At 47.1% G+C, this 24,053-nt stretch overlaps 1 protein-coding gene across 13 annotated transcripts in view; it reads left to right on the top strand.

Annotated features, from left to right (window-relative positions):
- The window catches only part of mybpc1 (myosin binding protein C1), a 153,998-nt gene that overhangs the window by 25,143 nt on the left and 104,802 nt on the right, over positions 1 to 24,053 (top strand). For 5 of the 13 annotated variants that reach the window (XM_070900133.1, XM_070900131.1, XM_070900129.1 and 2 more), the window contains exons 3-5: positions 10,081 to 10,167; positions 13,950 to 13,982; positions 22,376 to 22,414. In XM_070900133.1, the coding sequence (XP_070756234.1) occupies positions 10,081 to 10,167; positions 13,950 to 13,982; positions 22,376 to 22,414 (159 nt within the window). Of the gene's footprint in view, positions 1 to 10,080; positions 10,168 to 13,949; positions 13,983 to 22,146; positions 22,211 to 22,375; positions 22,415 to 24,053 lie in introns of those variants that run through there. The other 8 variants (XM_070900134.1, XM_070900130.1, XM_070900136.1 and 5 more) reach the window with 4 other exon arrangements.

Below are 24,053 nucleotides of genomic sequence, written 5' to 3'. Positions count from 1 at the left end.
CGCTGGGCTTGGTGGAGGGATTGAATTCCTACTTTCCACAGCCCATCACCTTTCCCGAAAATATGGAGAGTCTTCGCTGTTCCCGTAGGTGAGGGGAGGGGAGAGGACGGAACTGGCGGTGCCCTGGCAAAAAATAGCACCAGCCTCTCCTCAAAATCATTTTTTCCATTCGGATTGTATGCCGAGGGGAAACTGAGCTGTGCATACTTGCCCTTTCTGAAGCTCAGCTGGGATTATGGATAAAACCCAACTCTCATTAATAATGATCCCTGGTTTAAAGTTCCCATCTCTCTGGAAATTCAATCTGTAATTCTTCAATGTCAGATTTAAAGCTCCAGCAGATTTTTTTTTTTGTCTATTATTGGATCCGACATGTGTGATGTTGGTGGCCCGGGATCGAGGAGGGAGCAGACATGATGTCATCGCATGCTTCGCGTGCATCCATCTCTCCAACTCTTCCTGTCAACAGCCATTGTATCATGTCACAGTAAAGATTCCGCTATGTACTGTAAGAATCTGGGATTTGATCCATTATTAATAGGGCAACTGTGTCCCACAGGACACTGGGACCACGTTGGAAAGTTCGAGACGTGGGAAGAATTTATTGTTTCCCCGCATGGTTATCAGACGGGAGGCATGGAGGCGGCCAAGTGGAGCCGGAGGGACATTCTGTAGCTTGAAGATTAAACGATAATTTTAGAGTTGGATGATTAAACCTTGGAAATGGACAGCATGGAAGGAGGCCATTTCGGCGCATCGTGTCCGCACCGGCTGACAAAGAGCTATCCAGCCTAATCCCACCTTCCAGCTCTCGGTCCATAGCCCTGGAGTTACGGCACTTCAGGTGCACATCCAAGTATCTTTTAAATGTGGTGAGGGTTTCTGTCTCTACCACCCTTTCAGGTAGTGAGTTCCAGACCCCCACCACCCTCTGGGTGAAAACATTTCCCCTCATATCTCCTCTAATCCTTCTACCAATTACTTTAAATCTATGCCCCCTGGTTATTGACCCCTCTGCTGAGGGAAACATAAGAACATAAGAAATAGGAACAGGAGTAGGCCATACGGCCCCTCGTGCCTGCCCCGCCATTCAATAACATCATGGCTGATCTGATCATGGACTCAGCTCCACTTCCCTGCCCGCTCCCCATAACCCCTTATCCCCTTATCGTTTAAGAAACTGTCTATTTCTGTCTTGAATTTATTCAATGTCCCAGCTTCCACAGCTCTCTGAGGCAGCGAATTCCACAGATTTACAACCCTCAGAGAAGAAATTTCTCCTCATCTCTGTTTTAAATGGGCGGCCCCTTATTCTAAGATTGTGCCCTCTAATTCTAGTCTCCCCATCAGTGGAAACATCCTCTCTGCATCCACCCTGTCAAGCCCCGTCATAATCTTATACGTTTCGATAAGATCACCTCTCATTCTTCTGAATTCCAATGAGTAGAGGCCCAACCTACTCAACCTTTCCTCATAAGTCAACCCTCTCATCCCTAGAATCAACCTAGTGAACCTTCTCTGAACTGCCTCCAAAGCAAGTATATCCTTTCATAAATATGGAAACCAAAACTGCATGCAGTATTCCAGGTGTGGCCCCACCCATACCTTATATAGCTGCAGCAAGACTTCCCTGCTTTTACACTCCATCCCCTTTGCAATAAAGGCCAAGATACCATTGGCCTTCGTGATCACTTGCTGTACCTGCATACTATCCTTTTGCGTTTCATGCACAAGTACCCCCAGGTCCCGCTGTACTGCGGCACTTTGCAATCTTTCTCCATTTAAATAATAACTTGCTTTTTGATTTTTTTCTACCAAAGTGCATGACTTCACACTTTCCAACATTATACTCCATCTGCCAAATTTTTTCCCACTCACTTTTGCAGATTTTTTGTGTCCTCCTCACACATTGCTTTTCCTCCCATCTTTGTATCGTCAGCAAACTTGGCTACGTTACACTCAGTCCCTTCTTCCAAGTCGTTAATATAGATTGTAAATAGTTGGGGTCCCAGCACTGATCCCTGTGGCACCCCACTAGTTACTGGTTGCCAACCAGAGAATGAACCATTTATCTCGAATCTCTGTTCTCTGTTAGTTAGCCACTCCTCTATCCATGCTAATATATTATCCCCAACCCCATGAACTTTTAGCTTGTCCAGTAACCTTTTATGTGGCACCCTGCCAAATGCCTTCTGGAAGTCCAAATACACCACATCCACTGGTTCCCCTTTATTCACCCTATTCATTACATCCTCAAAGAATTCCAGCAAATTAGTCAAATATGACTTCCCTTCAGAAATCCATGCTGACTCTGCCTGACCGAATTCTGCTTTTCCAAATGTTCTGTTACTGCTTCTTTAATAATGGACTCCAACATTTTCCCAACCACAGATGTTAGGCTAACTGGTCTATAGTTTCCTGCTTTTTGTCTGCCTCCTTTTTTAAATAGGGGCGTTACATTTGCAGTTTTCCAATCTGCTGGGACCTCCCCAGAATCCAGGGAATTTTGGTAAATTACAACCAATGAATCCACAATCCCTGCCGCTACTTCTCTTAAGACCCTAGAATGCAAGCCATCAGTTCCAGGGGATTTATCTACCTTTAGCCCTATTATCTTACTGAGTACCACCTCCTTAGTGATTGTGTTATGTTCCTGTCCCCCTATAGCCTCTTGACTATCCACTGTCGGAATATTGTTAGTGTCCTCTACCGCAAAGACTGATACAAAATATTTGTTCAGAGTTTCTGCCATCTCCATGTTCCCCATTACTAATTCCCTGGTCTCGTACTCTAAGGGACCATCATTTACTTTAGCCATTCTTTTCCTTTTTATATACCTATTGAAACTCTTGCTATGTTTTTATATTTTGTGCTAGTTTACTTTCATTGTCTATCTTCCCTTTCTTAATCATTTTTTTTAGGTGTTCTTTGTTGGCTTTTAAAAGTTTCCCAGTCTTCTGTCCTCTCACTAGTTTTGGCGGCTTTGTATGCCCTTGTTTTTAATTGGATACCGTCCTTTAATTCTTTAGCTAGCCACGGATGGCTATCTTTTCTCTTACACCCTTTCCTCCTCACTGGAATATATTTTTCTTGAGAGTTGTGAAATATCTCCTTAAATGTACACCACTGTTCATCAACCATCCTGCACTTTAATCTATTTTCCCAGTCCACTTTACCCAACTCTGCCCTCATACCTTCATAATCTCCTTTATTTAAGCTTAGTACGCTGGCTAGAGATCCAACTTTCTCACCCTCCATCTGAATTTGAAATTCAATCATGCTATGATCACTCATTCCGAAGGGATTCTTTACTAGGAGATTGTTTATTCATCCTGTCTCATTACACAGGACCAGGTCTAAGATAGCCTGCCCCCTGGTTGGTTCCGCTACATACAGGTCCTTCCTATCCATTCTATGTAGGCCCCTCATAATTTGTTATACACTAAAGTGGGAGGTGGTAGTTCAACTCAAGCTGTAACCAAGCAAGCATCTCTTCGGGGCCAGGCTCAGATGATGCCCCAAAATTTCACGTGATTACTTTTTTTTTAATCTGCTGGGTGGTTTTTCCCGCGTCTACTCTCTCTCTTCTTTGGCAGACTGCAGAGTACGTTTTTGGATTGCGCATATCCCGCATGGAGCCTTGGCGTCACGGGGAATTGGCTGCAAGCGGCCCGCCATATTCCATCCATTGAAATAGTGGGCTGCGCACTCACTGGTTCCCGACCAGTGAACCCGGCGTGTGAGGCTCTGCTCCGGGAGCAGCCGATTGGAAGTCTCGGCCACATCATTTGGGACTAGAAAGTGGAAAGATCTAAAGAAAGACTTACATTTATATAGCACCTTTCGCGACCACCAGATGTCTCAAAGCATTTTACAGCCAATGAAGTACTTTTGAAGTGTAGTCACTGCTGCAATGTAGGAAACGCAGCAGCCAGTTTGTGCACAAGCAAGCTCCCACAAACAGCAAAGTGATAATGACCAAATACTCTGTTTTTGATATAATGATTGAGGGATAAATATTGGCCAAGACACCAGGGATAACTCCCCTGCTCTTCTTTGAAATAGTGCCATGGGATCTTTTACATCCACCCGAGAGGGCAGACGGGGCCTCGATTTAACGTCTCATCCGAAAGACGGCACCTCCGACAGTGCAGGGCTCCCTCTGGAGTGTCAGCCTAGATTTTTGTGCTCAAATCCCTGGAGTGGGACTGGGACCACAACCTTGTGACTCAAAGGCGTAATGGCTACCCACTAAACACACCAGGAAAAGTTTGGGCTTGTCAATTCCAGTATAAGTAAATTTTTTTGCGGTGTAATGCATTTGCTTCGTGGGTGCTATTCTTAAGAATTCACAGCAAAACTACACTACACATTACCAGTTCATTCACCATGCTCACAACCACCTGCCCCGTCATGGATCCCCTGAACCCAACTGGCTGGGGTTTTATTAAATCTTGTGAACATCACATGACTGGCTAAGCCACTCCCAACTAAACAGATCTAAAAATCTGTGAGCATACTCACAGGTGCATACATTACATGTGATGTGATAAGTTTTAATTACTGCTAAACAACCTCTCTGACACTGAAAATTAACTTTTACAAGTGTGGATTCTCATTCCTTCAGATTTTAATTGTTGTTGGAGATTTTTTTTAAATTGTTTTTATTTTTTTCTTTGTCTCTTTTATCTCTCTCTCTCAATGTGATCTTTTATTTTTCTCAATCTGGCTCTGTATATAATAAATAGGAGCAGGAGTAGGCCATACGGCCCTTCGAGCCTGCTCCGCCATTTAATACGATCATGACTAATCCGATCATGGACTCAGGTCCACTTCCCTGCCCGCTCCCCAGATCCCCTTATTCCCTTATTGGTTAAGAAACTGTTTATTTCTTAAATTTATTCAATGTCCCAGCTTCCACAGCTCTCTGAGGCAGCGAATTCCACAGATGCACAACCCTCAGAAGAAATTTCTCCTCATCTCAGTTCTAAATGGGCGGCCCCTTATTCTAAGATTATGCCCTCTAGTTCTAGTCTCCCCTATCAGTGGAAACATCCTCTCTGCATCCACCCTGTTAAGGCCCCTCATAATCTTAAACTTCTCGATAAGATCACCTCTCATTCTTCTGAACTCCAATGAGTAGAGGCCCAACCTACTCAACCTTTCCTCATGTCAACCCCCTCATCTCTGGAATCAACCTTGTGAACCTTCTCTGAACTACCTCCAAAGCAAGTATATCATAGAAACATAGAAACATAGAAAATAGGTGCAGGAGCAGGCCATTCAGCCCTTCTAGCCTGCACCGCCATTCAATGAGTTCATGGCTGAACATGACACTTCAGTACCCCCTTCCTGCTTTCTCGCCATAACCCTTGATCCCCCGAGTAGTAAGGACTTCATCTAACTCCCTTTTGAATATATTTAGTGAATTGGCCTCAACTACTTTCTGTGGTAGAGAATTCCACAGGTTCACCACTCTCTGGGTGAAGAAGTTTCTCCTCATCTCGGTCCTAAATGGCTTACCCCTTATCCTCAGACTGTGACCCCTGGTTCTGGACTTCCCCAACATTGGGAACATTCTTTCTGCATCTAACCTGTCTAAACCCGTCAGAATTTTAAACGTTTCTATGAGGTCCCCTCTCATTCTTCTGAACTCCAGTGAATACAAGCCCAATTGATCCAATCTTTCTTGATAGGTCAGTCCCGCCATCCCGGGAATCAGTCTGGTGAACCTTCGCTGCACTCCCTCAATAGCAAGAATGTCCTTCCTCAGGTTAGGAGACCAAAACTGTACACAATACTCCAGGTGTGGCCTCACCAAGGCCCTGTACAACTGTAGCAACACCTCCCTACCCCTGTATTCAAATCCCCTCGCTATGAAGGCCAACATGCCATTTGCTTTCTTAACCGCCTGCTGTACCTGCATGCCAACCTTCAATGACTGATGTACCATGACACCCAGGTCTCGTTGCACCTTCCCTTTTCCTAATCTGTCACCATTCAGATAATAGTCTGTCTCTCTGTTTTTACCACCAAAGTGGATAACCTCACATTTATCCACATTATACTTCATCTGCCATGCATTTGCCCACTCACCTAACCTATCCAAGTCACTCTGCAGCCTAATAGCATCCTCCTCGCAGCTCACACTGCCACCCAACTTAGTATCATCCGCAAATTTGGAGATACTGCATTTAATCCCCTCGTCTAAATCATTAATGTACAATGTAAACAGCTGGGGCCCCAGCACAGAACCTTGCGGCACTCCACTAGTCACTGCCTGCCATTCTGAAAAGTACCCGTTTACTCCTACTCTTTGCTTCCTGTCTGACAACCAGTTCTCAATCCACGTCAGCACACTACCCCCAATCCCATGTGCTTTAACTTTGCACATTAATCTCTTGTGTGGGACCTTGTCGAAAGCCTTCTGAAAGTCCAAATATACCACATCAACTGGTTCTCCTTTGTCCACTTTACTGGAAACATCCTCAAAAAATTCCAGAAGATTTGTCAAGCATGATTTCCCTTTCACAAATCCATGCTGACTTGGACCTATCATGTCACCATTTTCCAGATGCACTGCTATGACATCCTTAATAATCCTTTCGTAAATATGGAAACCAAAACTGCACGCAGTATTCCAGGTGTGGCCTCACCAATACCCTGTACAACTGTAGCAAGACTTCCCTGCTTTTATACTCCATTCCCTTTGCAATAAAGGCCAAGATTCCATTGGCCTTCCTGATCACTTGCTGTACCTGCATACTATCCTTTTGTGTTTCATGCACAAGTACCCCAAGGTCCCGCTGTACTTTCGCACTCTGCAATCTTTCTCCATTTAAATAATAACTTGCTCTTTGATTTTTCCTGCCAAAGTGCATGACCTCACACTTTCCAACATTATACTCCATCTGCCAAATTTTTGCCCACTCATTTAGCCTGTCTATGTCCTTTTGCAGATTTTTTGTGTCCTCCTCACACATTGCTTTTCCTCCCATCTTTGCACCATCGGCAAACTTGGCTACGTTACACTCGGTCCCTTCCTCCAAGTCGTTAATATAGATTGTAAATATTTTTGTCTTATTCAACTGAAACTGGTTTAATTTAATTCCATCCGTTACATAGAATTTCACCAAACAGAAACTGGCCATTCGGCCCAACGGGTCTATGCCGATGTTCACACTCCACATGTGTCAATTGTGTATAATGAATAATTCACAATAGTCAAATGAATAATCGTCTTTGACACTTTCTGACAATTTGCTGAGGATTAAAGATGCTTTTGTACAGGGTGTCCTGGGAATTTAAGATGAGCATAATGAGCAGGAATCAGCCATTCGGCCCCTCAAGCCTGCTCCACCATTCAATAAGGTCATGGCTGATCTTCCGCCTCAACCCCACCATCCCGCAGTATCCCCATGGCTTCCTCCCTGTGCTCACGTGCGAGCTTTGCAACCAGTGGGGAAGAGCAAGGTTTCATCCCCTCGCTCTGGGCCGGTTGAAGCCCCAGCCTTGGCAGTGTGCGAACACAGTATGATCGAATTCAGGAAATCCTGTTTTACCACGCCGAACCTGGCCTCATTTTCCCCTTCTCTCCGGGAGCCCATGTTGGGAATCTGGACATCCGGTCTGCCTGATCTTTCTGGACTGCACTGGGGGGTGGGGCGCGATATTGTAAGATCAGCCCTATGGTTTCACTCAGACTGTGTGCGCACGAAAGCCGGCAACATGGGGGCTAGGAGGTCAGACGCACCAACATTAGCGTCTCGACCAGGCCAACATCCCCAGCATTGAAGCACTGACCACAGTCGATCAGCTCCGCTGGGCAGGCCACACTGTTCGCATGCCAGACACGAGACTCCCAAAGCAAGCGCTCTACTCGGAACTCCTTCAAGGCAAACGAACCAAAGGTGGGCAGAGGAAATGTTACAAGGACACCCTCAAAGCCTCCCTGAAAAAGTGCAACATCCCCACTGACACCTGGGAGTCCCTGGCCAAAGACCGCCCTAAGTGGAGGAAGTGCATCCCGGAGGGCGCTGAGCACCTCGAGTCTCATCGCCGAGAGCATGCAGAAATCAAGCGCAGGCAGCAGAAAGAGCGTGCGGCAAACCTGTCCCACCCACCCCCTTCCCTCAACGACTATCTGTCCCACCTGTGACGGGGACTGTGGCTCTCGTATTGGACTGTTCAGCCACCTAAGGACTCATTTTAAGAATGGAAGCGAGTCTTCCTCGATTCTGAGGGACTGCCTGTGAAGATGTTTAAAAAGGTCAGTGTGAAACCAGTGAAGAGGAATGTACTGCTGGCACTAATCGGGGGCAGGATTTATAATCGACTGTCCTTGTACATGTGCTTTAAGTGCCCACATAAGCCGTAGTCGTTAAATGACAGCACTGATCGTAATTTCCACTCTACAAAATCTCTGCTCCAAAGGACACTTCAACCAGTGCCAGAGTTCATTCCCATAGTGTTGAATTTGAAATATTGCTGCACAATGTCTGTTTTATCCCGGTATCCATTGATGTTGTTTTGATCTAATGCCAAGCGCAGCAGGCACAAGGTCAAAATACATTGATTGCGGAGAGCAGTCCAACCAACAATGTACACACGGGGTACTTTTATAGACTGTTAACGGGCTTCCAGTACTGGGGGACGTTGTCAGATTGTTGTAAAATCCCAACTCATTCACCAATCTCCTTCGGGGAAGCAAACCAGGCACCCTCTCTCTGTCTGGCTCTATACGTTCATTTTTATTCATTCCGGGGATGTGGGCGTCACTGTCAAGGCCGGCATTTATTGCCCATCCCTAATTGCCCCTTGAGAAGGTGCTGGTGAACCGCCTTGAACCGCTGCAGTCCGTGTGGTGAAGGTGCTCCCACAGTGCTGTTAGGGAGGGAGTTTCAGGATTTTGACCCAGCGACGATATATTTCCAAGTCAGGATGGTGTGTGTGATTCGGAGGGGAACGTGGAGGTGGTGGTGTTCCCAAGAGCCTGCTGCCCTTGTCCTTCTAGGGGGTAGAGGTTGTGGATTTGGGAGGTGACTCCAGTCTTACACAAAGTGGTAGCAAGCCACTTGGTTAGGAACAGGAGAAGGCCACTCAGCCTCTCGAGCTCACGGCTGATCTATGACCTAACTCCATCCACCCGCCTTGGCTCCATATCCCTTAATACCGGTGGCTAGGAACAGTCTATCAATCTCAGATTTTAAATTAAAAATTGAATTAGCAACTACTGCCTTTTGTGGGAGAGAGTTCCACACGTCTATTACCCTTTGCCTGAATTGTTTCCTGACCTCTCTCCTGAATGTCCTGGCTCTGGTTTTAAGGGTATCCTAGACTCCCCCACCAGAGGAAAAATGTCTCTCTTGCTACCCTTTCAATTCCTTTCAAAATCCTAAAAACCTCAATTAAATCAGCCCGTAACCTTCTATATTCCAGGGAGTACCAGCTTACTTTATATAATCTCTCCTCACAATCTAACCCTTGGAGCGCTGGTAATGTTCAGGTGAATCTGCACTGCAGTCCTTCCAAGGCCAAGATATCCTTTCTAAGGTGCGGTGGCCAGAACTGTACACGGTTGTATGAAGCCACTCGGTTCAAGAAGGCGGCCCGTCACCAATCTCTCAGGACAACGAGAGATGGACAGTAAACACCGGCCTTGCCAGTGCTGCCCACATCCTGAGAATAAATAGAGAAAATTGCTCTTGGGTGAAATGATTCGTAACTATGCAGCCTACACCAGTTGTAATGTATTTGCTTCATGGGTTCTTTGCTTAAGCATTCATAGCAACACATTGCTTTTAAGAACTAGTTGGTTTATTAACAAAACGTTTAACAATCACACTACACGTTACCAGTTTATCCACCAGGCTTACAACTGCATACCTCATCGTGGATTCCCCCGAACCCAACTGGCTGGGGTTTTATTGAGTCTTGTGAACATCACGTGATTGGCTAAACCACTCACAATTCAACAACTCTACACACTTGTGGGCATACCGCAGGTGCATACATTATCCCAGTGAACTTTGACCCTTCCAGGAAAAATAATGGATGTGTTGCTTCTACTGTTTCTTGCAGAGGGGAAAGGGACTGCAGGAAGTCCAGCAAGCCCACCAGCAGCAGCGCCCGCAGTGCCAGCAGCACCCGCACCAGCAACACCAGCAGGTCAGTGAAACATTGAACCAACTAAATGTCCTCACTGAGGGTTCTACTTACCATAGAGACCATGGTGCGAGCACAGTAACGATTAACCTAATGGACGTATCGGAAATCCGTTGGCCATGATTAATATCTCGACCCGGTATTGGTCACTGAATTAATGAATCGTAGGTCACAGATTCAGGGGGAAAACTCTCCATTGGCTGGAGTCATACCCAGCACAAAGGACGATGGTTGTGGTTGTTGGAGGTCAATCATCACAGCCCCAGGACATCGCTGCAGGAGTTCCTCAGGGCAGTGTCCTAGGCCCAACCATCTTCAGCTGCTTCATCAATGGCCTTCCCTCCCTCATAAGGTCAGAAGTGGGGGCATTCGCAGAAAGTTGGTAGTGTTCAGTTCCATTCGCAATTCCTCAGAAAAGAAGTCCGTGCCCGCATGCAGCAAAACCTGGACAACATCCAGGCTTGGGCTGGTAAGTGACCAGTATCACTTGTGCCGCACAAGTGCCAGGCAGTTACCATCTCCAACAAGAGAGATAAACCACCATTCTTGACATTCAATGGCTTTACCATCACTGAATCCTCACCGACATCTTGGGGGTCACCATTGACCAGAAACTTAACTGGGCCAATGACATAAATACTGTAGCTACAAGAGCAGGTCAGAGGCTGGGTATTCTGCGGTGAGTGACTCCCCTCCTGACTCCCCAAAGCCTTTCCACCGCCTACAAGGAATACTCTCCATTGTTCTGCATGACTGTAGCTCCAACAACACTCAAGAAGCTTTACACCATCCATGGAGTCTACTTGATGGCCACCCCATCATAGATCATAGAATCTTAAAGCACAGAAGGAGGCCATTTAGTCCATCCTGCCATTACATTGCCTCACTGAGATTATCTGGTATATCCTCTAGCGGGTCCATGCTCTTCTACACAAGAACATAAGAAATAGGAGCAGGAGTCAGCCATTCGGCCCCTCGAGCCTGCTCCACCATTCAATAAGATCATGGCTAATTTTCTACCTCGACTCCACTTTCCTGCACTATCCCCATATCCCTTGATTCCCTTAATGTTCAAAAATCTATCGATCTCTGTCTCAATATGCTCAATGACTGAGCCGCCACAGCCCTCTGGGGTAGAGAATTCTAAAGATTCACCACCCTCTGAGTGAAGAAATTTCTCTTCATCTCAGTCCTAAATGGCCGACCCCTTATTCTGAGACTGTGACCCCTAGTTGTAGACTCTCCAACCAGGGGGAAATATCCTTCCTGCAACTATCCTGTCAAGCCCCCTTAAGAATTTTATACATTTCAATGAGATCACCTCTCATTCTTCTAACCTTCAGAGTACAGGCCCATTCTACTCAATCGCTCTTCCTAGGACAATCCTCTCATCCCAGGAATCGGTCTGGTGAACCTTCGTAGCACACCCTCTCAGGCAAAGATATCCTCCCTTGGGTAAGGAGACCAAAACTGTGCACAGTACTCCAGGTGTGGTCTCACCAAAGCCCTGTATAACTGTAGTACGACTTCCTTACTCTTGTACTCCAACCCCCTTGCGATCAAGGCCGAAATAGCATTTTGCTTTCCTAATTGCTTGCATGTTAAATTTCTGTGTTTTGTGTACACCCAAATCCCTCTGATTATTCTGTTCAGCTGTTGGTAGTTCCGTCAACTCCTGAACTTCTCACTGTTTTTGGATTCAGTTTAACTGTTCCGTCTCCTGTATCCCAATTCTATTAAAATGCTGACTTATCTTTCAGTTTTCCAGTTCTGAAGACAAATTTCTGCGCACAATGTTAACCTGACGGTTTCTCCCTCCAGATGTGGGCAGGGGTTTTCTGTTCCAACCGGTGATTTTCCTGTCCACTGAAATGTCGGAGGGAAAAAAATTCCAAAACCATGGACAGACGAGCACAAAACCCAGCTTCTGACTGACCAGCTTGCAGAATTTTCCATTTTTCTTTCAGATTTTGAGCACTTCGGTTCCTTTTTATTTATCCCAAACAATATAACTTGGTGCGAGATTAAAACCGTGAAATAACATCGGGGAAATCAAGCATTTTTTCTGGTGAATTACCCACTGGGTTAACCTCACCTGTCGAGGAATTTAGCACGAGTAGTTTAGAAAGAGCAATTTGTATTTATATACGGGACGTCTCAAGGCGCTTTACAGCCAATGAAGTACGTTGCGAAGTGTAGTTACTGTTGTAATGTAAGAAATGCCGCAGCCAATTGCCGTACAGCAAGCGCCCACAAACAGATTATCTTTTTTTTTAGTTATGTTGGTTGAATTAGAAATATTATCCAGGACACCGGTGAGAGCTCTTCTTCGAAATAGTGCTGTGGAATCTTTCACATCCACCTGAGCGAGCAGACGGGCCTCGGTTTAATGTCTTCCTCCACAAGATGCTACCTCTGACAGTGCAGCGCTCCCTCAGCACTGCACTGGGAGTGTCAGTTTAGCTTTCTGTGCTCAAGTCCCTGGAGTGGGACTTGAACCCCCAACTTCTGACTCAGAGGCGAGAGTGCTGCCACTGAGGCACCTTGTAAAAATGTCACAATGAATGGGGACATTTTGGAAATATTTTTCCCAGGAAGATGACTAGGATGCTATCAGGGATTTTTGAGAGGGAGTTGGGCAGGAATTTGGTGAGGAAATCAAGTGAATTATATCAGTCGAGAGCTGCGTGTTGTGCTTTTGAACTATTGGGCTGGCTTGCTGGACCAAAATGGTCTTTTCTGCTCTTGTACATTCCTACATCCCTGAAGGCAAGTCTGGAGGTTGTATTTATTTCACATCAGCCGTGGCTCAGTGGGCAGCACCCTCATCTCTGAGTCAGAAGGTTGTGGATTCAAGTCCCACTTCAGGGACTTGAGCACAAAATCTAGGCTGATACTCCCAGTGCAGTGCTGAGGGAACGCTGCACTGTCGGAGGGGCAGTAGTGAGGGTGTACTGCACTGTTGGAGGGGCGGTACTGAGGGTGTGCTGAACTGTCGGAGGGACAGTACTGAGGGAGCGCCGCACTGTCGGAGAGGCAGTACTGAGGGAGCACTGCACTGTCGGAGGGGCAGAACTGAGGGAGTGCTGCACTGTCGGAGGGGCAGTACTGAGGGAGTGCCGCACTGTCGGAGAGGCAGTACTGAGGGAGCACTGCACTGTCGGAGGGGCAGTACTGAGGGAGTGCTGCACTGTCGGAGGGGCAGTACTGAGGGAGCACTGCACTGTCAGAGGGGCAGTACTGAGGGAGTGCTGGACTGTCGGAGGGGCAGTACTGAGGGAGCACTGCACTGTCAGAGGGGCAGTACTGAGGGAGTGCTGCACTGTCAGAGGGGCAGTACTGAGGGAGCACTGCACTGTCGGAGGGCCAGTACTGAGGGAGCACTGCATTGTCGGAGGGGCAGTACTGAAGGAGTGCTGCACTGTCAGAGGTGCCGTCTTTTGGATGAGACGTTAAACCAAGGCCCCGTCTTCCCTCAGATGGAAGTAAAAGGTCCCACAGCCACTATTTTGAAGAAGAATAGGGGAGCTATCCCTGTTGTCCTGGCCAACATTTATCCCTATTTCACCGTAACTAAGGCAGATTATTTGGTTATTATCACGTTGCTGTTTGTAGGAGCTTGCTGTGCACAAATTGTGCCGACAACTTCAAAGGTACTTCATTGGCTGCAACGCATGTTGGGATGTTTTGAGGTTGTGATAATACAAGTTTCTTTTTCCTTTTCTCCATCTTTTTTTTCTTCTTTTTTTCAATATAATTACATTTGGTGCCCAATTTGTTTCCAGAACCAAAGGCGGATGTTGCAGCAAACACTGCAGGTTAGTGACATACCGTTCTGGTGGTATTCGCTCTGAACCCATTAACCTACTGTAGAGGATAGTCGGAGTGGAGTCTGATACCTTGCTGTGTGACATTTCGTTCGATTCCGTTTAACTAACTGGTCTCCCTTTTAGTATTTTTCTGTCATTCCTTTACTTGCCCTTCTAATGTGTCTTCACACCTCACAATATTCATGGACCTTGAAACTGTGGAAATCGACCCCTTCATACCAACCGTGGTAAAGGGGCATTAACTGCACTGAATGCACAGTCCACGTTGTATTGTGTCTAACCATGTATCTGATTATTTTTGTCACGCAGGTTAATGTAAGGGTTGCAGACTGACGTGCTCCGGTTTTGGTTTCATGTCACCGGTCAAAGACTAGGAGTCAAAGTGTGACATGACAGAGTGAGAGACCAGGTTGGTAGGGCAGTGGAAGAGAGGGCGTAGGCCATAGCTCTGGTCACCACATTGCAGGAAAGATGTGATTGCACTAGTGAGGGAACAGAGGAGATTTACGAGGTTGTTGCCTGGACTGGAGAATTTTAGCTATGAGGAAACATTGGATGGGCTGGGGTTGTTTTCCTTGGAACAGAGGAGGCTGAGGGGAGACCTGATTGAGGTGTATAAAATTATGAGGGGCCTGGATAGAGTGGATAGGAAGGACCTGTTTCCCTTAGCAGACAGGTCAACAACCAGGGGGCATAGATTTAAAGTAACTGAGGGGAGGTTTAGAGGGGATTTGAGGGGAAATGTCTTCACCCAGAGGGTGGTGGGGGTCTGGAACTCACTGCCTGAAAGGGTGGTAGAGGCAGAAACCCTCCCCACATTTAAAAAGTACTTGGATGTGCACTTGAAGTGCCGTAACCTACAGGGCTATGGACCAAGAGCTGGAAAGTGGGATTAGGCTGGGTAGCTCCTGGTCGGCCGGTGCGGACACGATGGGCCGAATGGCCTCCTTCCGTGCTGTAAATTTTGGCAGCTTACCTTAGACCAGTCTTACCCCAGACTGAGGGATGGTTTTCAGTCTAGTCGTTCTATATCACCAGCCCAGTTCATTCACCAGATTCTAAGGAGGCATTCCCATTTACAATTTGAGACACGTGGGGTGTAGATCTCTGTTTCCAGTTGCTGGGTGGGGATCTGGTGGAGCAGGCTTTAGAACCATTCTGATGGAATTAAAATCGGACAGGTTCTACATTGGGCAAGCGATACACCCAGGCAAGTGTCCAGGTAACGGCTAAAATCTAACCCCCTCGTGAAGTGGTTCCCGTCCACGCCCCAGTCATACTATTATTGCAGCCAAAATCCAGAACCACCACCTGACCTGCGGCCCAAGCTGAAGGGAGTGAGACTCCTTGGACAGGGTGAGAACTGAAGTCTGGTCTCCATTCTGGGTTTACACCACACAGGTTTAACGACACACAAACCATTTCACAAAGACTCCAACCTTGCAGTGTGACCGCCTTTGTAGGAGCTGCTCCTGGGCATGGCCAAGGTGGCCATCAGCCGGTCCCGGCAGCGGGCAGCCGAGAGGGTTGTTCAGCCCGACTGCCTGCCTCTCTTCCGCGGTTACATCCGAGCCAGGGTGTCCCTGGAGATGGAGCACGCGATGTCCACCGGTACGCTCGCGGCCTTCCGCGAGAGATGGGCACCGGAGGGACTGGAGTGCATCATCACCCCCCCAACTCCCCCCCACCCCCCAACCAAATTTTAATTTGATTTAAATTTACTATCCAAAGTTTAATTTTGATAATGTGTCGGTTTTAGTGTCCCCTTTAATCAGACCAACTAAAAATAATTGTAGTGTGAATGGACCCTCAGCATCTCGGGCTCCGTGTAATTCTGTGCCCTGCCTCCTCAGTCATGGAAACATCCCATTTCAGATTGAGGCACTTGCCACTGAAATCCCAGGAGCTGATTCGGGAAAGGGGCATCAATTGACCGGCAGCTGAAGATTTCTCCTGATGGTGCAACCTCCGCTCGGATGTCCCAACAATGAGCTTACTGGGCTGGTCAGGGAGTTCAGAGCTGGGCTTTTACCCAACTTGGGGAAGAGTACAGATGATCGGATCGGAGGGGCAGTGTCAAGAAACCATGGGGTGGGGGGGGGGGGGGAGGACATTTAGCCTGTCGGGACCCGAGTGAGGACACAGTTGCTCTGTTTTCAGTTTGCATGTAAAGGAATTGCACGCGAGTGTGTACAGTCACATGCCAGGGAGCTCTCGGCAATGATGGTGGGCGATCCCAGAGCCGGGTAAGAATTCTTGGGGCTCTGGACACCATTAACACTCCGGGACTAATCGCATCCCCCCCCGATCCATTAAAACGCAAACATGCAGTGAAATGCGTGAAGAAATCGGCCTGCAGAATCTTCACACACTGCATTAATGACAAAGCAAACCTTCTCACAATATGCAAAGCTTGAATTAAACTGATAACGTGCTTGTGCACATTCTTTCAGCATTATTGTAAGTTTTACCGGGGGGGGGGGGGGGGCTTGTGGGCTATATTTGGCTCAGACCCCTGGGAACAGAACCCTGTGTTTGTCCACCCCCGGGTGATGCATAGTCCGGGGAATGAATGATAGTTTAATGTCATCTCCAGGAAAGCTCCTTTTGAGTGTCTTCCTTTTTGCATTTCAACTGTTACCAACCCTGCCTGTTATTGCTTGTAGATCTGTGTGTGTCTGTACGTCTGTGTGTGTGTGTGTGTAAGTCTCTCTGTATGTAGGTGTATATCTGTGTGTGTATCTATCTGTGTGTGTCCATGTCCGTGTGTGTGGATGTGTCCATGTGTATGTTGTCACGTTAACTTTTCAAGGGCTTCTTCAGAACATGGTTTTGTTGCTGACAAAGATGAAGATCAATCCAAGAATGCACCACCATCACCAACAGGAGGTTAGACCCCGGCTTGATTCGTGTCTGTGGCACTGTGTGTGTCTGTGTGTGTGTGTGTGTGTTAGAATACTGAATGGTGTCATGGATTGACTAATTACCACAGTGTGATTAACCAGGTCTTGCAGTCGAGATGAGTTTGTTCGCTACTCATTTTCATGTTTGAATTGAGTTTATTCATCTCATAAGAACATAAGAAATAGGAGCAGGAGTAGGCCATATGGCCCCTCAAGCCTGCTCCATCATTCAATAAGATCATGGCTGATCCGATCATGGACTCAGCTCCACTTCCCCGCCCACTCCCCATAACCCCTTATTCCCTTATCGTTTAAGAAACTGTCTATTTCTTTCTTAAATTTATTTAATGTCCCAGCTTCCACAGCTCTCTGAGGCAGCGAATTCCACAGATTTACAACCCTCTGAGAGAAGAAATTTCTCCTCATCTCTGTTTTAAATGGGCGGCCCCTTATTCTAAGATCATGCCCCCTAGTTCTAGTCTCCCCCATCAGTGGAAACATCCTCTCTGCATCCACCTTGTCAAGCCCCCTCATAATCTTATACGTTTTGATAAGATCACCTCTCATTCTTCTGAATTCCAATGAGTAGAGGCCCAACCTACTCAACCTTTCGTCGTAAGTCGACCCCCTCATCCCCGGAATCAACCGAGTGAACCGTCTCTGAACTGCCTCCAAAGCAAGTATATCCTTTCGTAAATATGGAAACCAAAACTCATTCGCAGTTTATTTCCATCAGGTTGAAGTAGTTACTGGCTGGGTCGATGACCTTTACAGGAAAATAGCGGGTTTATGCATTTCATTGGGAGGTTGATGAATTTATACCCAGTTAAGAAATGCAATGGGGATTCTTTGCCCGATTGGTATCTGAACTCTGGTCCTTGACTTACCGCTTGAAATACAGAGCTGGCTAAAAGCGACCGAGAGGGACAAATAAGTAGAAATAATTAATATAATAGCTAAAATATGGTGAATCAGATGCCTTGTTGTGGCAAAACCTCAATTATCAGTTGCACAAGGGCATGACGAGGGACCGCTGTTTGTAAGTTCAGGATCGAGCGATTGGGCGACTCCCTGGACACTCCCTCCCTCCGAGGACAACCTGCGAGAAGAGATGGAGAGAAAGCCCAAAGAGCTGTAGCTGGATGTGGTGCTGAAGAACGTGGGCATGTTGCTAGCAGCGGGAGGGGGGGATCGGATCTGAGGAATCAGCAGAATTTCCCTGGGAGTATTTGAGCCATCGGTACAGGCTGTCAAGCTCGGGCATGGTTAGACCTTGGAGCCAGAACAGATCAGAAGGGCACAAGAAGACACTTTTTTTCCTTCCAGACTTGACTTTTCTCGGGGATACGTGAGCCAACTGGGGGCTTGCCCGCACATAGAAGTTTGGAATCCGTTGGTTACAACTACACTGCATCTAGTGTTCCCGTGTTCTGGTGCTAAATCTATCTCTGGTGTGCAGCTGCACTCTCTCAACGGATTGACAGGACAGGTGGATTCCGCAGTCAGCGACAGTACAATAGTCTCGGAATGAGTCGACCAACAGCACATTATATCCAGTGACAGTGGGGGGGATTAAGTGTCCTCCACTCACACACCAAAAGGATTCACGAGAATACGCCACATCAATTTATAATTATATTGGCCATCTCGCAATGTAGCCAGTTGCAAATGTGAACGTAAACATGAAGCTTGCCCAATGCCAATCTCTTGCGATGCAGTCGCATGTTTTAATCATTGCATCGAGTGTACAGCACAGAAACCCGGCCTTGCGGCCCAACTAGTCTGTGCCGGTGTTCATATTCCCGCACGAGTTGAGGGTGCTGCAAAGTGGACCTTTGGGAGAACATCCGATCACAACCAGTTGGCTACACTCGTCAGATAGAAAATAAGGAATAGGAGCAGATGTAGGCCATTCGGCCCCTCGAGCCTCCTCCACCATTTAACACGATCAAGGCTGATCTTCTACCTCAACTCCACCTCCCTGCCCAATCACCATATCCCTGAATTCCCTTAGTTCCCAAAAATACAGCTGTTCCTGCATACTAACCTTTTGTGTGTCATGCACCAGGACCTCCAAGTCCCATTGTACTGCAGCACTTGGCAATTTTTCTCCATTTAAATAGTAATTTGCTCTTCGATTTTTTTTCTAGAGTAATATGGCGCAACTAGATATTCTGTGGTACCAATATACTCAAGGACTGAGCATCCACAGCCCTCTGGGGTAGAGAATTCCAAAGATTCACCACCCTCTGAGCGAATAAATTTCTCCTCATCTCAGTCCTAAATGGCTAACCCCTTATTCTGAGACTGTGATCCCTGGTTCTAGATCACCCAGCCAAGGGAAACTTTTTTTCAGCATTAACCCTGTCAAGCCCCCTTACGAATTTAATATGTTTCAATGATATCACCTCTCATTCTTCTAAAGTCTAGCGAATATAGGCCTAGTCTACTCAATCTCTCCTCATATGGCAATCCCCCCATCCCAAGAATCAGTCTGGTGAACCTTTGTTGCACTCCCTCTAAGGCAAGTATGTCTTTCCTTAGGTAAGGGAGACCAGAATTGAACATAAGTTGTCTCTTTCACCAAGGTGCGAAATGGGAGTGTTTGTATCTGTAGGGTCTTGGATAACCGAAACCTGCAACGAGGAGCAAATGCCTCTTCAGTACACAGATTATCGGTACCACGGAATATCGAGTTGTGCGATATTACTCTAGAAAAAATCGAAAAGCAAGTTACTATTTAAATGGAGAAAAAATGGAGAAAAATTGCAAAGTGCTGCAGTACAGTGTGACCTGGGGGTACTTGTGCATGAAACACAAAAGGTTAGTATGCAGGTACCTCAAGTGATCAGGAAGGCCAATGGAATCTTAGCCTTTAATGCAAAAGGGATAGAGTATAAAAGCAGGGAAGTCTTGCTACAGTTATACAGGATATTGGTGAAGCCACACCTGGAATACTGCAAACAGTTTTGGATTCCATATTTAAGAAAGGATGTACTTGCTTTGGAGGCAGTTCAGAGAAGGTTCACTAAGTTGATTCCGGAGATGAGGGGGTTGACTTTTGAGAAAAGGTTGAGTAGGTTGGGCCTCTACTCATTGGAATTCAGAAGAATGAGAGGTGATCTTATCAATGTATAAGATTATGAGGGGGCTTGACAAGGTGGATGCAGAGAGGATGTTTCCACTGATGGGGGAGACTAGAACTAGAGGGCAAAATCTTAGAATAAGGGGCCGCCCATTTAAAACTGAGATGAGGAGAAATTTCTTCTCTCAGAGGGTTGTAAATCTGTGGAATTCGCTGCCTCAGAGAGCTGTGGAAGCTGGGACATTGAATAAATTTAAGACAGAGATAGACAGTTTCTTAACCGATAAGAGGTTATGGGGAGCGGGCGGGGAAGTGGAGCTGAGTCCATGATCGGATCAGCTATGATCGTATTAAATGGTGTAGCAGGCTCGAGGGGCCGCATGGCCTACTCCTGCTCCTATTCCTTATGTTCTTATTAAATCATCATCATCATCATAGGCAGCCTCTCGGAATCGAGGAAGACTTGCTTCCACTCCTGAAGTGAGTTCTTTGATGGCTGAACAGTCCAATACGAGAGCCACAGACTGTCACAAGTGGGACAGATAGTCGTTGAGGGAAGGGGTGGGTGGGACTGGTTTGCCGCACGCTCTTTCCACTGCCTGCGCTTGATTTCTGCATGCTCTCGGCGTTGAAACTTGAAGTGCTCAGCGTCCTCCCGGATGCCCTTCCTCCACTTAGGGCGGTATTTGGCCAGCGACTCCCAGGTGTCAGTGGGGATGCTGCACTTTATCAGGGAGGCTTTGAGGGTGTCCTTGTAGCGTTTCCGCTGCCCACCTTTGGCTCGTTTGCCGTGAAGGAGCTCCGCATAATGCACTTGCTTTGGGAGTCTCGTGTCTGGCATGCGAACAGTGTGGCCTGCCCAGCGGAGCTGATCGAGTGTGGTCAGTGCTTCAATGCTGGGGATGTTGGTCTGGACGAGGACGCTGATGTTGGTGCACCTGTCCTCGGTGCACCTGTCCTCCCAGGGGATTTGTAGGATCTTGCGGAGACATCGTTGGTGATATATCTCCAGCGACTTGTGGTATCTACTGTACATGGTCCATGCCTCTGAGCCATACAGGAGTGAGGGTATTACTACAGCCCTGTAGACCATGAGTTTGGTGGTAGATATGAGGGCCTTCGAACACTCTTTTCCTCAGGCGGCCAAAGGCTGCACTGGCGCACTGAGGCTGTGTTGAATCTCCTCATCAATGTCTGCTTTTGTTGACAAGAGGCTCCCGAGGTATGGGAAGTGGTCCACGTTGTCGAGGACCGCACGTGGATCTTGATGACTGGGGGGCAGTGCTGTGCGGCAAGGACAGGCTGGTGGAGGACCTTTGTCTTACGGATGTTTAGCATAAGGCCCATGCTTTTGTACGCCTCAGTGAATACATTGACTATATCCTGGGTGATCTTGGACCTGGCCTGGAGGCAGCGAAGATTAAACAGCTTCCCACTGGTTCTGTAGTTTAGTTCCACTCCAGCGGGGAACTTGTTGACTGAGGTGGAGCATGGCAGCGAGGAAGATTGAGAAGAGGGTTGGAGCAATGACGCAGCCCTGTTTGACCCCAGTTCAGACGTGGATTGAGTCTGTAATGGAACCGCTGGTAAGGATCACGGCGAGTATGTTGTCGTGGAACAGGAGGAGGATGTTGACAAACTTTTGGGGGCATCCGAAACGGAGGAGGACGCTCCATAGATCCTCGCGGTTGACAGTGTCAAAGGCCTTTGTAAGGCCCATGTGCAGAGCGTGCACTGGAGACACACGAACGCTGGGACGAACACAGGCTGGAGACGGATTCTGCACCGGGGTATTGGAAGGGAAGGATTTACAGACGGGAAACTCAAACCGAACAGCACATCAAGATCTGACCGAGTCACTCGATTCATCAGGATCTGAATATCATCGCCTTATTAAATAGGAATAAAAGGGAGGCAATACGATTCTTTGATTTTGACCTTGTTTGATTTTGGTTGGTATATTCACGGTGTGAGCTAAATTCCTGAACCAGTAGTATTTCATGTAATCGCTGGATTAGAGAGACAATAATTCAGCCAGTTGTGTGCAGCTGTGTCACAGGATACTCCATACCCATCGCTCTTCCATCAATCCTCCATGAGTGTTGCCTGTTTTTGTGTGTCTACGTTTGTACATTGTTCAAAAGTTTTTATTCAATTGTCACTGTACTTTGTGCACTGTATGTTTGCAGAGAGAGAGGCAGAGGTCCCAGCAACCACTCCCCTCCCAGGTAATGTTTACAGAACACCTATTAGCAACTTATTCGATGATAACGAGCACACTTCTTGGAGAGTTTGCCCAGTTAAACAAAAATACTCTTTATTTATTCTTCAATCAGTGACCGTGTTAAACTGATGATGTGTTTTCCCCAATGATAATTCTTCTCTTTCGGCAGAAGATATCCCTACTCTCCAACTGCCGAACGATGCCCAGGGTAAGTCTTGTTATTAACACTCAAAAACCTTATTACCTAACCGGGTGGGGGGAGGTGACAGAGGCTGTTGGGCTGGAATAGATTAAATCAGCAAATCCTCCAAATCACTTCAAGATGTGACCTGAACAACAGACATTTTGCTTTCTCCCGTTAGTTTGTAAGTTCCATGATGGACCCTCCAAAGCCTCTGGCTGTGCTCGCTAAATGCTCGCGCCGATCAGCAAAACCTGTACTAACCTGTGCTGGTATGTGGAGATAGAAGCTGCTTGCTTCCGTGGCTTGCCCAGACTGGAGAGTTTTCGCTATGAGGAAAGATTAAACAAGCTGGCGCTGTTTTCCTTGGAACAGAGGAGGCTGAGGGCAGATTTCATTGAGGTGTATAACATTGTGAGGAGCCTAGATAGAGTGGATAGGAAGGACCTGTTTCCCTGAGCGGAGGGGTCAACAACCAAGGGTCATAGATTTAAGTAATTGGGCGGAGGTTTAGAGAGGATTTGAGGGGAAATTTCTTCACCCGGAGGGTGGTGGGGGGTGTGGGAACTCACTGCCTGAAAGGGTGATAGAGGCAGAAACCCTCACCACATTTAAAAAGTACTTGGATGTGCACTTGAAGTGCCGTAACCTACAGGGCTACGGACCCAGAGCTGGAGAGTGGGATTAGACCGGGTAGCTCTTTGTCGGTCAGCGCGGACACAATGGGCAAACTGGCCTCCTTCAACACTGTAAACTTCTCTGATTCTATGAAACGGGCAGCCATGGCGTTCCAGGTGGATGGAGATTTTTTTTTTAAAAGGTGATATCTGAACCGCCAAAGGAAGAGGGAGCATGTGTAACAGGACAGGATGTGACAGGAAGGGATGCGACAGACCCGGACAGCACATGGTGGAGCGACCTGGATAGACCAGGACAGGATATGATGGGACTCAGGATAGACCAGGACAGGATATGATGGGACTCAGGATAGACCAGGACAGGATATGATGGGACTATCAGGATAGGACAGGATATGATGGGATTATCAGGATAGAAGGACAGGATATGATTGTATTATCCATTCCTGATAATCCAATCTCCAAAAACAAAAAAAAACACATTTCATAAAAGCAGTTGTCTATCAGACCTCAGTCAGGAAGAATGATCCTCTAGTTGCGTGTAATGTACAGGTGATTAGAGTTTCACACTCGCACATTATGCACTCTCGTGTACACACACTCTTAGAACAAGCCGGTTTCTCGTACTGCATTCACGCTACAGTGTCCAGTCAGCAGTTCCCCATTTATACGACCCACCCCTAAGTCTACCGGGGCCTCTATCCAGGGGCTGTGTGAGCGTATTCACATGCACCAAGCTGCCCTGCCAGAGTGTGCGGGCAACTGTATCGGCACAATCCTACCATTAACCTAGCTCCAGAGAGGTTTAAAACCTGCTGGCGGGCTCCATTCAGGGAGTCTCGCATCATAGGATTACACAGGATATACGGCACAGAAACAGGCCATTCGGCCCAACCTGTCCATGCCGGCGTTTATGCTCCACTCGAGCCTCCTCCCGTCTTTCCTCCTCAAACTCTATCAGCATAACCCTCTATTCCCTTCTCCCTCAAATGCTTGTCTAGCCTCCCCTTAAATGTACTATTATACTA

Source organism: Pristiophorus japonicus, chromosome 15 (assembly GCF_044704955.1).
Source record: "Pristiophorus japonicus isolate sPriJap1 chromosome 15, sPriJap1.hap1, whole genome shotgun sequence".
In the NCBI taxonomy this organism is placed as follows: domain Eukaryota; kingdom Metazoa; phylum Chordata; class Chondrichthyes; family Pristiophoridae; genus Pristiophorus; species Pristiophorus japonicus.
The sequence above is the reverse complement of the archived record's forward strand: the minus strand, read 5'-3'. Positions and strand labels throughout refer to the sequence as shown.